The 16,769-nt window shown below is 35.7% G+C and overlaps 2 protein-coding genes across 3 annotated transcripts in view; both read left to right on the plus strand.

Annotated features, from left to right (window-relative positions):
* Positions 1–245: 245 nt before the first annotated feature.
* Positions 246–12,022, plus strand: LOC102803749 (uncharacterized). 2 transcript variants are annotated; one of them, XM_085504887.1, is made up of 5 exons: positions 246–363; positions 913–1,059; positions 2,574–3,125; positions 7,728–8,127; positions 9,798–12,022. In XM_085504887.1, exons 1-5 carry the CDS (start codon positions 316–318, stop codon positions 9,917–9,919), a joined length of 1,269 nt encoding a protein of 422 aa, XP_085361013.1. In that variant the 5' UTR covers positions 246–315; the 3' UTR covers positions 9,920–12,022. The 2 variants fall into 2 exon arrangements, with proteins under 2 accessions (XP_085361013.1, XP_085361012.1); XM_085504886.1 differs by lacking the exon at positions 246–363 and having other exon boundaries at positions 833–1,059.
* Positions 12,023–15,254: 3,232 nt separating this feature from the next.
* Positions 15,255–16,769, plus strand: part of LOC100369411 (biotin--protein ligase-like) — a 45,388-nt gene continuing 43,873 nt past the window's right edge. The window contains exon 1 of the mRNA XM_085504888.1: positions 15,255–15,703. Within this exon, the coding sequence (XP_085361014.1) occupies positions 15,431–15,703 (273 nt within the window). The 5' untranslated portion in view covers positions 15,255–15,430. The remainder of the gene's footprint in view (positions 15,704–16,769) is intronic.

A 16,769-nucleotide genomic window follows, 5' to 3' on the forward strand; every position in this document is an offset into this window, starting at 1 on the left:
GAAAGTTTGGCAAATACTCCATATTTATGGGGTATCAAATATATTTGACCATTTAGACGCTATCCTAGGAGCATAAATAATCCAACTCATCCAATTAATTGAATAACCGTTGATTTGAAATTTCCAAAACAGCAAAAAATCTACCTAGTCCGTAAATTATACCGCAAAGAATTATGGGTAAATCGAAATGATTTGATTAGATCAAAATCAAAATCCGCCATCTTGTCTTTTCTCGTCTAATCACGAGATTTCATGATTTGATATTTTGGGCGGTAATTCTCTTTTTTGTAAGAAGTGACTGATTTTTACAGAGCAATGGAAATGCATGATGCTTCCGGGGCGCTGCCATTTGATATTCGTAAGGTAAAACACACAAATGTATAGGTGTTCTTCGCTCATGACTGTCGACTGCTTGTTGAGAGTTTCTTTTGTCTCTATCATTGTCATCGATTTGTTCTTATTTGAATGGACTCTTGTAAGAGCATCTGACTTCAGAGCATATAGGAAAAATTTTCTATAGTTTTTTGAAAACAAACACAGTTTAGATGACTTTCTCGGGACAAAACAAACTGGCAGTCAAAACAGGGAATAGTTGTCAGTCTGCGTTTTATTATTTTTTTGTTTTGTTTTTTTCGTTGTTGTCGCTATTATTTTTTGAAACGTCACACTTTACCCCTATCGCTATTTTCACCAGTTAAATTTACTGTGTGTCGAGAAACTTACAACAAAGTACAATATGCAAATATGTTCGACATAATCCCCTGTCGATAATCCGTTCAGCTGGGGAAGAGCGCCATCACTCGTTAATCTTTTGAAAGTGTGGAGCAGAAAATTAAAAATTCAAGGTCGATTCAGATGCGTGAAACCATTGATATGAATCACTCTTTGAAACGTTCTTATTATTCACCGGAGGTGCAGCAAAGATATACATTCACGTCAAGGCAAAGAGAGGTATTACTGAAACATTTTAACAATGGAATGACTTGCCAGAGCCAAGCTTACCATGAAAAAATCATGACCTGTGCGAGAGAAGCTGAGGTAGACTTTGATATTGTGCGGGTGAGTTAAAATATTGTTGATATTGCTATTTCACATTTGACCAGGTGCTTTGTCAGGGTCAAGGCCTTTTTATATTGTATATTGTGATCTGCCAAATGAGTCAAATCACAATATGCGAATTCTACCTGTTAGAGTATAAGTATCTATGTTTATTTTTTGAAGGTCAAATTCCTCGACCCAGTTTTGAGATCATTACCATAATATATTAAATATCAATCTCAAGTTCTGTACCTTTCTTTATATATTTATAATATTACAAAGTCAAATTCAGGCTCTGGTATTTGTCCCAGTAGTCTTCATCATCACCTCAATACAGGTAGTGTTGGCTTCATATCCAGGGGTTTCATTAAGAGTCAACTACTATCTACTTGGCTTGTTCAGTCATATTTTTGAGACACACAACCTTTAGAAAAATGTCAAATTTAGGGCTAATTTTATAAATGTAGTTGCCTACCACACTACTGTAAAATACTTCATTTTAACTGGAATGAATTTTCGCTGAATAGGCTTTTTTGCTGTTTTGTACAAATTATTTTCACTGAATTTTAATGAGTTGAGTTGTATGTAAAACATAACAGTACTGGATTTAATTTTTTCTGATTCATGCAAAAATAGTGGAAATAAAGTACTTGGTACTTGGCAAAACTCTCTTTCATAGTGTTCATTCTTTCAATTGCAGGGATAACACTAGGATGACATACAAAATGATATGATCTATTGTTTTTGTTTTTTATTGTTCTTCTACATGTGCTTTATCAGCATGCAATCAAGCTCGGTTTTTTAAGGGCCTATAGTGGAAATATTGAGACAGTGCATTTTAGACCAGGGCTTGAACCTCATATTTGAAAGGGCCCCAGTTTTTAAGGCAAAAGGACATCTAGGCAAACAGCCTGGGCATTGAGGCAATTACCATTGATGACTCAAGTGAAGTTGCCCTGATAGACGCTATAATTATCCTGTAGGAAATAAAGGACAATATGAGCTGCCTGGAAAAGATGGAGATCATGTATGCAATAATAGGCAGTCAAGTCTGCTACTTAAAGCGATAATATTTCCAGTTGTCACATAATAATGGCAGTGTCACTTGGAGATGTTTATTTCAATTTATACCACTCCAAAATGCCCAAAAAATTTATATAACTGCAGTGTTGTGCTTGAGAAGAAAGAAATTGATAAAGTGCTTAGCATGTATTTCAGTTACATTTAGAATTTTCACAACTTCATGATATGCAAAAAGACACTCAAAGGTAATTTGGTGGATAATAATGAACGTGATTGTTGAATTTGAACTGCTTATGATTTGTATATTGTTTAAATGACGTATACAAATGTTGACAAATAAGAAGATGATGTTGCAGTACACTGTATTATAGAAAGAGGGCTATGATAAATGAAAATTATTATTTATTGTGTGCTGCACAATAAAAATAAGACCTAGTTTGACTATGGATATATTCTGTCATTTATGTAAGCACATGTATTACAAATTTTGAATTCTGTTTTTTATTTAACAGAATTGGATTGGGAATGTCCGCCGTAAAATGAGAATAGAGGCAAACAAGATGCAATCTCCATCAGGCGGCATGATGATGGGGGACAATTGTGAACCTAAACTTCCACGGCTTGAGGACTTGCAGAACCTTTTTGGTAACCAGCCTGCAAAACCTATGCAAGGAGCAATGTTAAGAACATCTGTTGGATTCTCCCCACCTCTCAGTCATCCGCCTCAACTTAGTATCCCTAGTATGAACTTACAAACACAGCTAGGAAACCATCAACAGCTGATACTTACGGAGGATTCTGCTGTCAGCATGGCAAATGCTGCTGCCGCTAACCCCGTGTTCAACGCTAAACCTTCTCCTCATCCAATGCAGATTACTAAAGTTGTATCAAACACAAACAATGAAAGAGACAGACCATCATCTTCATCTACTAGCTCCATGGTCAGTTCAGCAGCAGTTCATTCAGCAGGGCCACAGTCAACAGCACAAACTATTTTCTTTTCAAATGAGAAGGAAATTCGTGAAAATGATATTAGGCGAACGATGGGTAATATACAACAATCTGTAAGTATTTGTTTTGTCCCTTCCACTGTTGTGTGTTCTTGGGTTCTGTTGTGCAGTATTCAATACCATACCTTAACAAATCATTTACCATCACTGTTTCGCAATAAAGATACTGGTTTCGATAACTACTCTTTTTCAGTGTTAATATAATTTTTAAATTGTGCAAATCATGGAACATTAAGGAGTCAGTGATAATCACTGGGATGCAAGGCAAGCATAGTGACTTTCAATGAGATCCTAGGGAGTCACAGTGACTTTTACTGGGATTCTAGGGAGTCACATAAACTTTCATTGAGATCCTAGGGAGTCACATTGACATTCACTGGAATCCTAGGGAGTCACAGTGAATTTCACTGGGATCCTAAAGAGTCATAGTGACATTCACTGGGATCCTAGGGAGTCACAGTGGCATTCATTGGGGTTCTAGGGAGTCAGTGACTTTCACTGGGATTCTAGCGCATTATAGTGACATTCACTGGGTTCCTAGGGAGTCAGAGTGACTTTCACTTAGATCCTAGGGAGTTCGTGTCATTCACTGGGATCCTAAAGGGCTCATACCACTAATTGAATTTCCATAGATGACACTGTTAACATATGACGAGATTGCTATATGAAAATGATGAAGAAAGTTGAAAACATAGCTCAAAAATGGGAAATCAACATGCCAGTAATCAACCATATGAAAAAAACTAACATGTTGGCCAGCTCAAACTCTTACAAATCTCAGGTAAACAAGACACACCTACTGTATTTGGATTGCACCAAGAGAAATCACTGGAAAAACACCAAGATTAGAACATCCAAATACACACAGAATAAACCCACAGGTACACAGTCGCGAAGTAGTAAACAAAAAAAAACATGTTGGTCTTACCTTTGACCTAGGTGATTACGCCCTCAAACAGGGAGCACGTGAGAAAAAAAATATTTAAAAAATTTCATTGGTTCTTGCAAGGCATTTAAATTGAGCAGCTACAAGCAGCCATTGGTTGATTAGTGGCATGAGACCTAAACAGTCATAGTGATTTTCACAGGGTTCTTTGGAGTCAGAGTGACTTTATCAAAATTTTGCCCCCATGAATGCTCTCAAGTAAAAAATGTATGATTCATCTATGTAGTTACATGTATGCATCTCAGTGAATATAAAAAAATATACATTTGAACAATTTTAGTGACTTGATTTGAGGACAAGTCGCATGCTGTTCGCATAATGGAATCCCAATAGATTTCGGACTACAGCGACTCCTTACTGAGTTACGGCCGTCAGGATCCGAGCAAAAACCGAGACTTATTGAGGGTTGCGACTTACTGAGGGGTCTCGTTGAAGGGGTTTCATACATTGAAAAAAGATGAAAAGCACATATACACACAGGGATTTATTTATAGTAAGTTTTCTTTATGAAAACATCAAAGTGCCACAGTTTTATTGATATCTTCATTGTCAGATAATTTACAACTGCTAGATCACGTGCAACCCTTGACTTGGTTTCACCTTTCTTGACACAGTCGATCGTTGTGAGTTTTTTATGTACAAACAGACTGAACTAGAACTAGAGATCAGATATATCAAAGGGGGTCGGGTTGAGAAGTACGTAAAGTCGCGACTTTAACCCCCTACGAAACCAGGCGGACGTCACCCTTTGTATCTCAGTTATTGACAGACAGTAGATGTTAAGTTGGCTCCTCCAGGCCATTAAAAGCCAATTACTGATATAAACACGATGCAACAAAACATTAGTTCCTTTTACTTAAAAACTGTAGACAAAACACAATAGAATTTTTGGGAGTCCACCAATTACCCGTGACTTGTTGAGGCGCGACTTAACAAGGGATCACTGTACTTGTATGTGACATGCAAATTTTTAATTTAATTTCAATTCCCATTTCAATTCTTTTTAATGTACGTTTTCCTGGTTTTTTTTACTATTGCTTTTTAAATACCATAAGGGGAGAGTAGGAAATTAAACGGGCGGTTCACCGCGGTAATCACCGCGACTCTCCGCGGTACACTGGGGAGAGGCGCGAACTGCTTATAATTAAGGGTCTCTACCGCGTTGGCCACCGGTACTGGTTGCAACCGCGGTCGTAGGAAAGGTGTGAAATACGTACTTAACAGTTTCCTTTGTGATTCCATGAGTCTTTGTTTCAAATAGCTGTTTTTAAATCAAGCAGGTTACGAGCATCGCTGGCATGGAAATACTAAGCATATGGTAATATTATCGTAAATAACATTCTTTTCATGTGGTAGACTTTATTCAAGTGTAACAAACGTAAGTGAAATGTATGGACGAGTCATAATACTCGTACCTTCGAAAGTTACGACTTTTACTCTTGGAATTGGTGATAAATACATGCATAAAATACAATATTGTTTCACGCAACAACAATTCGTATATAGCATTGGACTTATGGATTTTTATATTAATAAAATACGTGAGCCGATAAACAAGAAATGGACGAACTAAAATGTCTCTTGTGTTTCATGTGCGACATGATTATTAAAAAAAAACAGATTTAAGCGGTCATGTATGTTCTATAAATCTAACCTCGCACACATAATCTTGTATTGACTTTATTTTTATTTTTTTGGTCAAAAACGACGTTGCCTTTCAGTTGACTCTTCGCGAGAGTTTATCGATTTTTTGAACAAATGTTAAGTAACTGTATCGTTTTGCGTCAAACTGGGTGGCCCAAATTTAAATTGAGGTCATTGCCCATTACCACACGTAATTCAAACACGTGGTTATTAGAGTTCAGTCGAAATGTACGCGAATAATGCGATCGAAGTGCGCTGCGAGTTTAATATAGAAAAATTTAACATTACATTACATATTCACTTTATTTCGAATAAAATAATTCACCGATGAGTCACAAGTATTTAAAATATTTTCTTGACTTTCGTTAGACACCTGACTCCGGGACCTGACTATCTTTTTCAATGATTTATTTGCGTAATAATTACGAATGCAACGCTTTATCAAGTCAGTAATATTGAAATATTCACAGACCCAATAGCCCGGGTTAGTGTCCCAACAATAATAAAAATAACTTAGTTTGCGTAATTATTATAAAAGCAATACATTGCAAAGTTGAAATACTTAGAGCCTGTGCAATACTGTAAACATATTTGCGTTATTAGAAAAGCAGCACACTAAGTAAACGATGTTGAAATATTCAAAGCCAATACAGAGTTGGATACAAGTTGTGTTATTACAGTACCGCCGGATATAATAACAAATTTACGAGATCGAAGCGCAGACCAAGAAAGAAAAGGGTTGCTAAGGTATCGCACCAGTTCAGTGCGTGACTTGGGGTCAAACTTCGGTCAACACACACTTGATGTCAGCATCGCTGCGTAGCAAGTTTCGCAACGTACTTGAAGTTCAATTGTGCCCCAAAATGATGTCGACGATCACTCAATTGTCTCAGCGCATGTTGTACCAAGTCCATCATACACCCCATTTCGACTTTGGCTTGCTTTTCCTTCTTAGTGCATGTTCTTGTTCACGTAAATGCGACCTCTCACCAATATATTAAAACACTTTGAATTTAGACTTATGCGTGATTATATTTGGTTTACGCGAAACAATAATCTTTCTAAACATTTTCTTAGACCATGCATGATATGCATGCATGCATGTATATTCACAAAATAATGCGATCATATTTTATATTATGTTGATCTCTACGTCTTTCTGGATCGTTTTGTGATTTTATTCCAAGGCTCAGGCAAATAAAATAATGTCAACTATTATAGACTAGTTTCCTAGCTTTTGGCTCAGCCAAATTGGTTTAATTTTTCATTAGAACTTTGTGATCCTTTTAATTTCCCAGTTCTTTGTGTTCATTAATGGTCTTGACAATAAGTGTGAATTGCTGTGTGAGCCCACCGCGGAAGACCACGGTCAGCCGGCGTCATGGAATCTATGCTAAAATTTGCATAAAATGCTGTCGACCGGCGAGCACCCACCACCTCCGCAGTAATTACCGCGGTGCACCGCCCGTTTGATTTCCTACTCTCCCCTAAAAAATGTGTTTTTAAAATAGATTCAATGCAATGTTTTACTTTATTCTGTAGTAGAAAATAAATGTCATATGAAAGCATGTTAGTAATCATTATAATAATATCGTCCCATGTATCTGGCTTAAAACTTGAACATTGATACCTGTCACTGCTGTGTGGCTTGTTAGGTTGGTATTAATCACACAACATTGTTCCTTACAAAACTAATTATAAATGAGATTTCTTGTTACCAAATGAGGTTTCCTCTCTAGTGATAATCTCGTCAATATAAGCAAGTCAGGATCAAAAGTTTTGAAAAAATATGGGGGAAAAAAGGTTCATTTTGTTAAATGTTACACAAGTTGCTCAAAAGGTTAAAGGTCAACCAGACTTGGATTGATATAGTGATTCCTGAGGCAATCCAAAATGTCTTCACACATTTTCAAGATTAATATACAGCCAAAATATTAGGGTTATACAAATGTAGAAAATGAAAAAAACCCTTACTCAAAATTGCTGGCTTAGTTGCACCTCCATCTGTTGTCGTCACATATCAACACGAGTACTATTATTACTTATTTTTTTGTTTACATTACTAGGTGCAGTACCTAGAAAAACTGGGCTGTGATTGTATTGTTGCGTCTCACTACGATGGTAAAACATTCGTCTCTGGCACTGAAAAAGGTGTCAACTACTTCGCTGAAATGCAGGAAGTGAAACCAATGTCAGAACACATGAGACGAGGTGGGGGATTCAACATGAATGCTTCGCCGAGTGGCACGAATAATTCCACCATGCAGGAAGACGCTGCAGAACATGAACACAGTAATTTAGGGAAGAGGAGTGGAGAAAGGAACTCTGATAGAGGAATAGAAAATGGTGATGGTAGTCATAGCAACAAAAAAAGGAAAAGCAATCTTGAAGACGAAGAAGATGATGACATTGAAGAACAGGATAACTCTTTAATTAACAAAAAAGATGAGAATCCTCTATTTTCAGGTAACTATAATAATAATATTTATGTAAATGCAGTAAATAAAGTCACTAAAACTACAAAAGAACTAAAACTAGAACCCAAACAATAAAAAAAACTAATTACAATCCACAGTCATAGGTATAAAATTTCAGACAAAATCACTAAAACACATGAAAACTGTGGCAATGAAATAGAAAGTATATACATTATACTCCAGGGGTTTTTCTAGCAAAAAACTGCAAGAGGGGGCACTGCAATTCCAGCGGCACCACCAAGTGGGGGAGATAGGCCAGGGTGTGGAGTTTTTGGTGATTTTAAGTTAAAATAGAGCATTCTATGGCTTCCTTGGGGCCAAAATTACTATTAGACAGGTCACAGTTGAAGATTGTGGCCACATGTGATTCCTGAGTCAATCAGAATTTTATGGTTGCCAGACGATCTGCTCCCCAGGGTAAGGGAGCGCATGGCCATGGTATGAGGACACTGCGCCCCTGTTCCCTTGTTTAAAAAAATTCCTGTATCAAATTGGTTCTGCTCATTCTCTGACCATTCTTACTATGACTTCAATACTCACATTTTGTCTTGCCACATGCCACTCACTAAATGCAGTGATGTGATAGATATAAGAGAAAATTAAAAATGTGTAGTTTTCAAAATTCAACAATTCAAAAGATGTCCATGATTCTTCATACCTTATAGGAACACTATTACTCATGTTGCCATGGCATTCAATTTAACTACTGTACACCATTGAAAGTTACATCCTTTAATACTGTAGATCTGCCTTGACCAATAGTGATTCAAATCAAGATGAGCCAAATGACAACCATTTGACTGATAACAATTCATCAAAATCAGGCATTTCTGCCATTCAAGAACCAGATTTTAGTTGTGTTTGAACAAAGTTTATTCACTCTTGGTACATACATTGTACATCATGGGATCATGATGCCCATCATTTTGTTCACAGATAAAATTGAAAATGGCCAACTGGCAGCCATTTTGTTTCAAAGATTGGCCTACTGATGACTATTTTCATGCTTAATAATTCAACAAAATCAATTGTATCTGTCATTATGTAACCGGATCGTGGGTGTGCATAGATGGATATCGATTTAACTTTGTACATATCTACTTCATCAGGGATTTTTTCAAGATAGTTTGTCATTGTCATCCTACAAATAAATGATAGTAAGGTTGTTGATTCACAGAAGCCCTTCTTATATTGCTAGATAATAGTGACCCAATTCTTCTATTCTATCCTTTTCACCACCAGTTCCCTTTTTCATCACATTCATGTATTCACAAAATAGTCCGTTTTATAGTCTGCACTTTTCTTCAGAAGATTGGGACGAAAATAGCCAAATTTTTGAGTAAAAACTGAAAACTGACAAAAATTTTGTCTGTTGGCTCCAAAATTGGGGTTGAATTTCCAGAACTATTGAAGAATATAAGAAAAAAGAGCAGAAAAATTTGGGCAAGAAAGTCTGGTGTTGAAAAGGTTAAGCCTGTGTTTTATATTTGTGTTTTGACCTGTCCAGGGATGGTGTAGTATAATTCCACTAACACAACCGGATCTAATATGTAGCTTCTGTTTCATTTCAGTCTTGTTTACTATATCGTGTCAGGGACTGTGTCATGTCAATCAATTGTTTTGATTCTCACAAGTCTATTCTCAATACTTACTTTATAGGGCAAGAAGTATACATTGTTGATAAGAACCACTTTGTAGTCGGCATTGGATCTATCCTACCTACGCCACACCACAGAATATCGCTCAAAAATGCAATAGCGCCAGAAGACTTCTTTGACTGAAAATTATTCAAAGAAAAAAAACAACGAAATACTACACAACTGCTCGTGCACACCAAGTGCAAGGAAAACAGAACTGTGAAGGTGGCGTTACTCGCTGACCATGGAAACATTTTCTTCTATTGAAGAAAAAAAGAAACAACTTGTAATTTTTATTTAAGAAGAATTTTACCTGCCATTATTTTTTAATGATGGACATTGTTTTGTGTCAGATTCTAACACACTGTCGCAGATAATTACTTAATTTTTAAAAAATTCAATTTTAATTCAATATCTCCTTATTTTATCATGTCTATAACTATATTTATCATCTCATATCAAAATCTAGCAGGATTGGACTCGCTGCTATATCCTTATTGCTGCTGATGGACATGTGCAAAAACAGACAGACAGTGCAAAAACTATTCAAAAGTAAATTTTAGCGTGTACATATTTACATTTTTTTAAATAATTATTTCAGAGATTTATATTTGACATTATTTAACTTCCATGCAAAACATATCTATTTGTGTTCTTATGTGTGGTTTTAGCATTTCTCTTTACCTCCCCATTGTGTAACCAATCTTGTCTTGTTGTTATGGCAACAGCTGATCTCATGTTTTGGGAGTAAGGCTCGATTATATTTTCTTACAGCTATTCATATAGCTCTCGTACATGACCCTTCAAATCACATACCCTGGCTCTTTCTGGGGAAATTGTTGCCCTATGAAATGCGTAATTGTAATTAGTAATTTCTAACACTGTCAAGAACTTTATTTCACTATTTATTAGTCCTTGTTCGAACCGAAAATGAGGATTTATGAATTGGCCTCTGTGCATACATTATCAAAATCAAGCATATCTGGATCTCAGCTGTTTACAGATGGATTTTGTTCAAACTTGGTACACGCATTGGACATTATGGGACCTTAATGCATGTCATTTTGTTCGGATCTGATTAATAAATGCTCAATGGTGGCCATTTTGTTTTAATTAATGCAAGATACAAGATGACAGAATGTTGATCTTTTTTATGTTAAAAAATCATCATAATCAAGCATCAGCTTCTGGATCCATATCTGACATGTTTATGTTCAAAATATATTTCTTTAAACAAAACTATATATCTTAAATTTTATAACTAACGGGGACTGTGCCATGGATTGCATTGCCTGTTTTACTCTATTTTTTCTGAAAGGATTAATTAAAATAAATCAAGTGAAATTAAACTCCACACAAAATGACCAAAATCTTTTCAGCAAAAATTAATTCCAGCTAAAATATTTTACAATATTATACATCTGTTTATCCATGCCTAACTGTTTTTTCATAGCATTGACAACTGCTTTACATTTTCAGGGTTACAAATTTAAGGTATTATCTTCGATAATGAAATTGTTCCCCAGAAAGTACCAGGATGTGTGACCTTTCCTATCTTTGTGCAACATGTTTTGTCCATTGTATTGAAATTAATTTCATGTTTATTAAGTCCATAAATTGATAAATGTTTGTCAACTTTTATAAAATAAACATTGCAAATCTATTACCTTGATCAGAAATGTACGCCATACTGCAACTTTCAGGATTAGTGGTAGAAAATAGCCACCAAAGTTGGACTTGAACACAACGATTATATAACATCGATTTTCGTGGAAACAAATATTTTCAATTCATTTGATGGGCTTGTTCACTCAGCCTATTATCAAGTGTTTTTTTTTTTTACATTTTCAGCATTTTTACTAGTACCTTAACCGTTTGAGCGTCATTGTCAAGTTTTGGTACCATGCTACAAAATGATTTTGTACTGTGTGCTCTTCCCCACTTGAAATGTTGATAAAAATTGACAAACCTTTTGATCAAAAATAAAAAAAAAAACTGCCTATAGGGTCCAAATATATGTTGAAATTGAGTGACAATTTTACAAAATGTGATAAAAATATTTGCACTGAATATTTATTGGAATATATCTGGCGCTCAAAAGGTTACGACTTTTGCATAACAACTAACAATTTGTTTGATATTTCACTGCCATAGCATATTTTAGCACTCAACCAACAAACATTTTATTTTCTTAATTGATTTTTAATTTATACTAAAATAAACATGTATTGTGATTTTTTTAAATAATCGTGAATATGAATTCTGTTGAAGTACCATAAAACTAATTGTTACTATTGTTTATTGGAGTGGTTGAGAGGAGTATATGGGTCTCAAAAAAAAAAAAAACATCAACATGGTTAACCGACAACTATTCTGCTAATTACATCGTTCTACTAGCATCTGGACTTCATGCTAGAATTTACGGTACCATTTACCAGGTATATTTGTTGCAATTTCATGAAGAATGGTCATGCATTTGATGCTATGGAAACTATCAGTGCATTAAGGTGTAAGTGATGTAAATAAATTATGGAAGTCCAAGTTTTCAGATCACTAGATTTTGTTACAAGACTACTGATTTCAAGGCAATGCTATTCTCTTTGACTCATAAATTGTCGTCAAGATGATTGGACTTTTACTGGTATTAGCTATGAATGTTATTTCTTCTGCATTGTCCAAAACGGCCTCCAAAAAATATCAGTATCATCTATTTTATGCATTTGCATTGATCATATTAAATGACACTGGTATTTCTAGTATAGATTGAGAAGCTTCCAGAAATGTGAAAAAACATGGTTTTCGAACCTTGTGGCAGGAATTTTTTAAGTTGTTTGGTACAGCAAGATTTGTCCCTTTGCATTCTGCAAACGTACGTCATAAAACATTTGAGATAGGCAAAGAAGAGTTGGGCTCAGCAATGAGTCGTATGATCATAGAATTGATTGAGGCTTTCAAAACAGTGCAAGTCGTTAACACCTGCCGTTCCAATAGATTTCTAAATGAATAATAGCAGCAGCGCCAATGATGTACAAATATGCCGATTCCCGATCATTCTGTTGAGTCTGAGGTTCTGTTGGAGGATAAAAAATAAGTCAGGTACCCAAAATAAATGAATAAAGCTAACTTTTAGTGAACTTCATAAATACTGAGGCTAAAAACAAATAAAACTAATTGATCAAAATTCTAGTTTAATTTAATTTACAGAGTTTTTTTAGGGGCTACTGAATTCTATTTCAAGACGAGTGAAATTTATATTCCCCTTGTCTTGAACTGATGTGTTCTGGACTGAAGCTTCAACTCCTGGAGAAGAAAATTTACAACTAACATAGTGTTTGAAGAATTAGCATATTTAGATTAGTAGCATGCTATATTTATCAGCCAATCAACACTGTGGTTACTCATTGACCATGAAGGTGAAATTATTGCATCATAACTCGTTTCAGCAAGATGAATCAAAATCAGTACTCTATATTGGAGACTTTTTTATGACACCATAGCTTTACATTATCATATTATTACATGATAATGTAAACCTATATTTGCAAGTAAATTCATTTCAAGAAAAATGTAAGTTAAACTCGTGTGAATACAGAATATATGCAATCATTGTTTTATAAAAAACAAAACAATCTAGGAACTGAAAATTCTGAACAGTCAGTTGAAAAATCAATCGTATTAGAAGTCAAGATCATCAGCTACCATATAAATCTGTTTTGAGATTTTTTTATGGCCAAGATGACACAATATGCAAATTAGCCACTTAATATACATAAACATGGCCCAAAAATTGATCTTGAAAACTGTAAATACTTATAAATGTAGATTCACATTTAAACAAGAGGATGTGATTCAATATAGTACATTATATTTTACCACCCTTTACACATAAGGTTAATACTAACTGGATGGATAACTGTAAAATTCTATTCGTCTGTGCCAGTGATGTCAATATCACAGTTGCTGTATTTGGCTGTACTGGTTTCAACTGTCATTTTGAGAATATTTCCAGATACATGAAATGAGGTCATAAGAATACTCCTCATAAACCACTAGGTTTGAAATTATTAAAAACAAACACATGTGCCATGGTCTTAGTTTAACTGTTTAATTTTCATAAATCTTGTTTAATTAACTTTTGTTCTAAATCCTAGTGAACATATATTTTAAACAAGTCAAACTGCCATTCGATAAACCTATGCGTTAAAGTTAAATGGTTTTAAACACAATTAAACCAAAAACGAACATTTTCGATAGCATTAACAACCCCAAAAATGCATCATACTGTTAAATAAGCTTTCATGTGGTATATAACATGACAAAATTGACGTATTTGTTAGTAGTGTAATTTATTGTTTTAAAATTCCTATATAAATCATGGTGCAGCACCACCTGAAGTCAAGTTTACTATTTTCTTTAAAAGTCAGTAAAATTGATAAAGCCTTTGAATACCTACTGACTTTCAAGGGGAAATAGTAAACTTGGATGGAACGTCTGAAAGAAAAGTTTGTTTCCATGACTCGCACATCAAATGTCAACAGAAAAAAAATGCTAGTTTGCGGCTGTATGAAAACAAAAATAATTTTTCAGCTAGATTGTGAAAAATGATGAGGTTCGACTCGGCGTTCAGCGAACCGTTTGCGACGAGCATGAACTTAAACAGATACCGTTAAGAGCAGTATAACAAACAGGAACGGAAACTATATAGCGAGGGACAAAGGCTGAAAATCTAGTGTATGATGAGGTAAACAAATATTTTGCATAGCTTGATGTCCTCGGGATTTCAAACGATCCACCCTAGGAGTATTGTGTGGACCACAGTCCCTCTGTGTGGACATACCATGTTGCGTAGTGCCCTCAACGATGAACGTTGTCCTATGATTGAAAAAACACTGCGTTAGAGAGGCTTTACGAAGATGGCGACGTCGTCGGTGGAGAAGAAGACGTCGAAGAAATCGTCGTTTTGCGATTATTAGTAAATGTCGTCTCAGTTTCGATGCCTGCATCTTGGATTTGTGCATGACGGATTTTTTGCATCGTAGTATTGAAACTGAACCCTCGTGTGGTGTGTGCTTACTAATAGACACCTCTCAGTTGACAGACGACATGATATGGTTAAACGTTATATCGTAACTAGCAGTACAGGTACTGGCCGGTTGAACAAGACGAGCCGAGAGACGTCGTTTATTGTGACATGTTGCTGCATTGACGCACTTTTGTAAATTATTGCTTTCTTTTGAACAACCGAGACGTGTCCTTGTTAACGAGTCAAATTTTGTCCCCGCCCCCTCCCATCCCCAACACGAGCCACTCCGCCCCGTTCCCAGACCCCTCTTTCAAACACAAGCAGGGAGTAGATCTCTTGCTAGGAGCTAGCATTGTGTGTCGTCCGAATTACGACCACTTTTATCAAAATTCGGTAATTACGTGAAGCATTTTTCCGACTAGGCTGATTCCGACCGCTGTCATGCCAGTTTCGTGCGTAAATGTAAACGCAGGCCCATGGTTGTACCAAGCAAATACTACTTATACTCCCCCCCCCCCGTTAACAGCATGGTGCATGGTTGCTAGGAAACTAACCATCCAAACAACAAATAGTCATTATTTGGAATAATCAGCATGATACAATGACGATCATATATAACAGAAATTGACATCATGTTTTTTACAATTTGTTATATATACCTCACTTTGATCAATCATCGTCGCACGTGCAGCCAGAAAATGCATATCGTCAACTTGGTACGCACACAAGCATCACAATGCAGTGTCGTGTTCAGGAGAACTTTACCCAAATCTGCGATGGCGAGGAGACAGTCTTTCACAAGCGATAAGCGTTGCTCCGTACTATGTGAGGTGGGCGATACGAACATCAAGGAGGAAATGGTGTACACTTTCCCAGGAAAACAGCTTCTAACGGTTACACCACGGGTAAGTTTATTAGAATATTTTTTTAGATTGGTGCAATGCAGTGATGTAGAGAACAGCAAGTACTGGAACCTAGTAAAAACAAACACCTATTTTGATTAAAATACAGTCTAGTTTGTTGCATTTAAAAAAAAATCAAAAAATTTATGGAAAGACAGCCGCTTTCCTGTTTTCTTGGGTCGACCTGCATTTCTGTTTTGTCCTCTTATTTAAAAACAAAACTACATCACTAGCAGTAGATTGAATTTCTTGCACACTGGTGTATATTAAATGCACACAATAACAGTGTATATCATCATCAATCAAGCTTAAATTTTATCAGAGTGATATATTAACTTTTATCATCTTTTTAGGGACGACGTCAAAAGATCGATGTCGGATAAAAAACTTAATTCCTTTAGTTTTTTTCCAAACCCCCCTACCCCCCACTGAAACTTAATTGATAAATATTGGTCATGGCGTCAGACTACATTCACCATTAATACAAATTGATAATCGGACAGTAGTATTGCATAGCAGTTGGCTGTCAGGTGGGTGTAAAAAGATTTTACAAATGCACCTCATTTGACGCACAGATTTACACTCGAACCAAACCATTTTTCTGTTTTTTTCCCTTTTCGGTTATTTCTGTCCATGATTGGATAGAAAAAACAAACAAACTACAAATACTCCAAGATGACTTTGACTTCATTAAAAAATAAAATGGTTTTTGTCGGATGGAAACTTTTTGAGGTCAAAACCCCCCACTCCCAAACTAAAGGAAATAAGTTTTTTATCCGACATCGATCTTTTGACGTCGTCCCTTAAAGCCGTTACATTCAAGCAGCTGTACGGATGTTTTCTGATGTTCAGTTGATTTTTCTGACTGTTAGGAAGTGAAGTGATTGTCTCGCTATTTATTCATCTTTTAAATTTTTTGGGAGCAAAATCTCATGTATCAAAATTTGAAAGTAATTCATCACCAGAGACTGGCAAATTGACAGTTGAAGTGCTGTATCTATGGTAGAAAATTCTTAAAACTATCCAGATTGTGTTTCCAGTCTGAGTCAAATTAACAAAAATTCTAATA

The sequence above is a fragment of the Saccoglossus kowalevskii genome, chromosome 11, assembly GCF_978046115.1.
Source record: "Saccoglossus kowalevskii chromosome 11, keSacKowa6.1, whole genome shotgun sequence".
NCBI classification, from domain to species: Eukaryota; Metazoa; Hemichordata; class Enteropneusta; family Harrimaniidae; genus Saccoglossus; species Saccoglossus kowalevskii.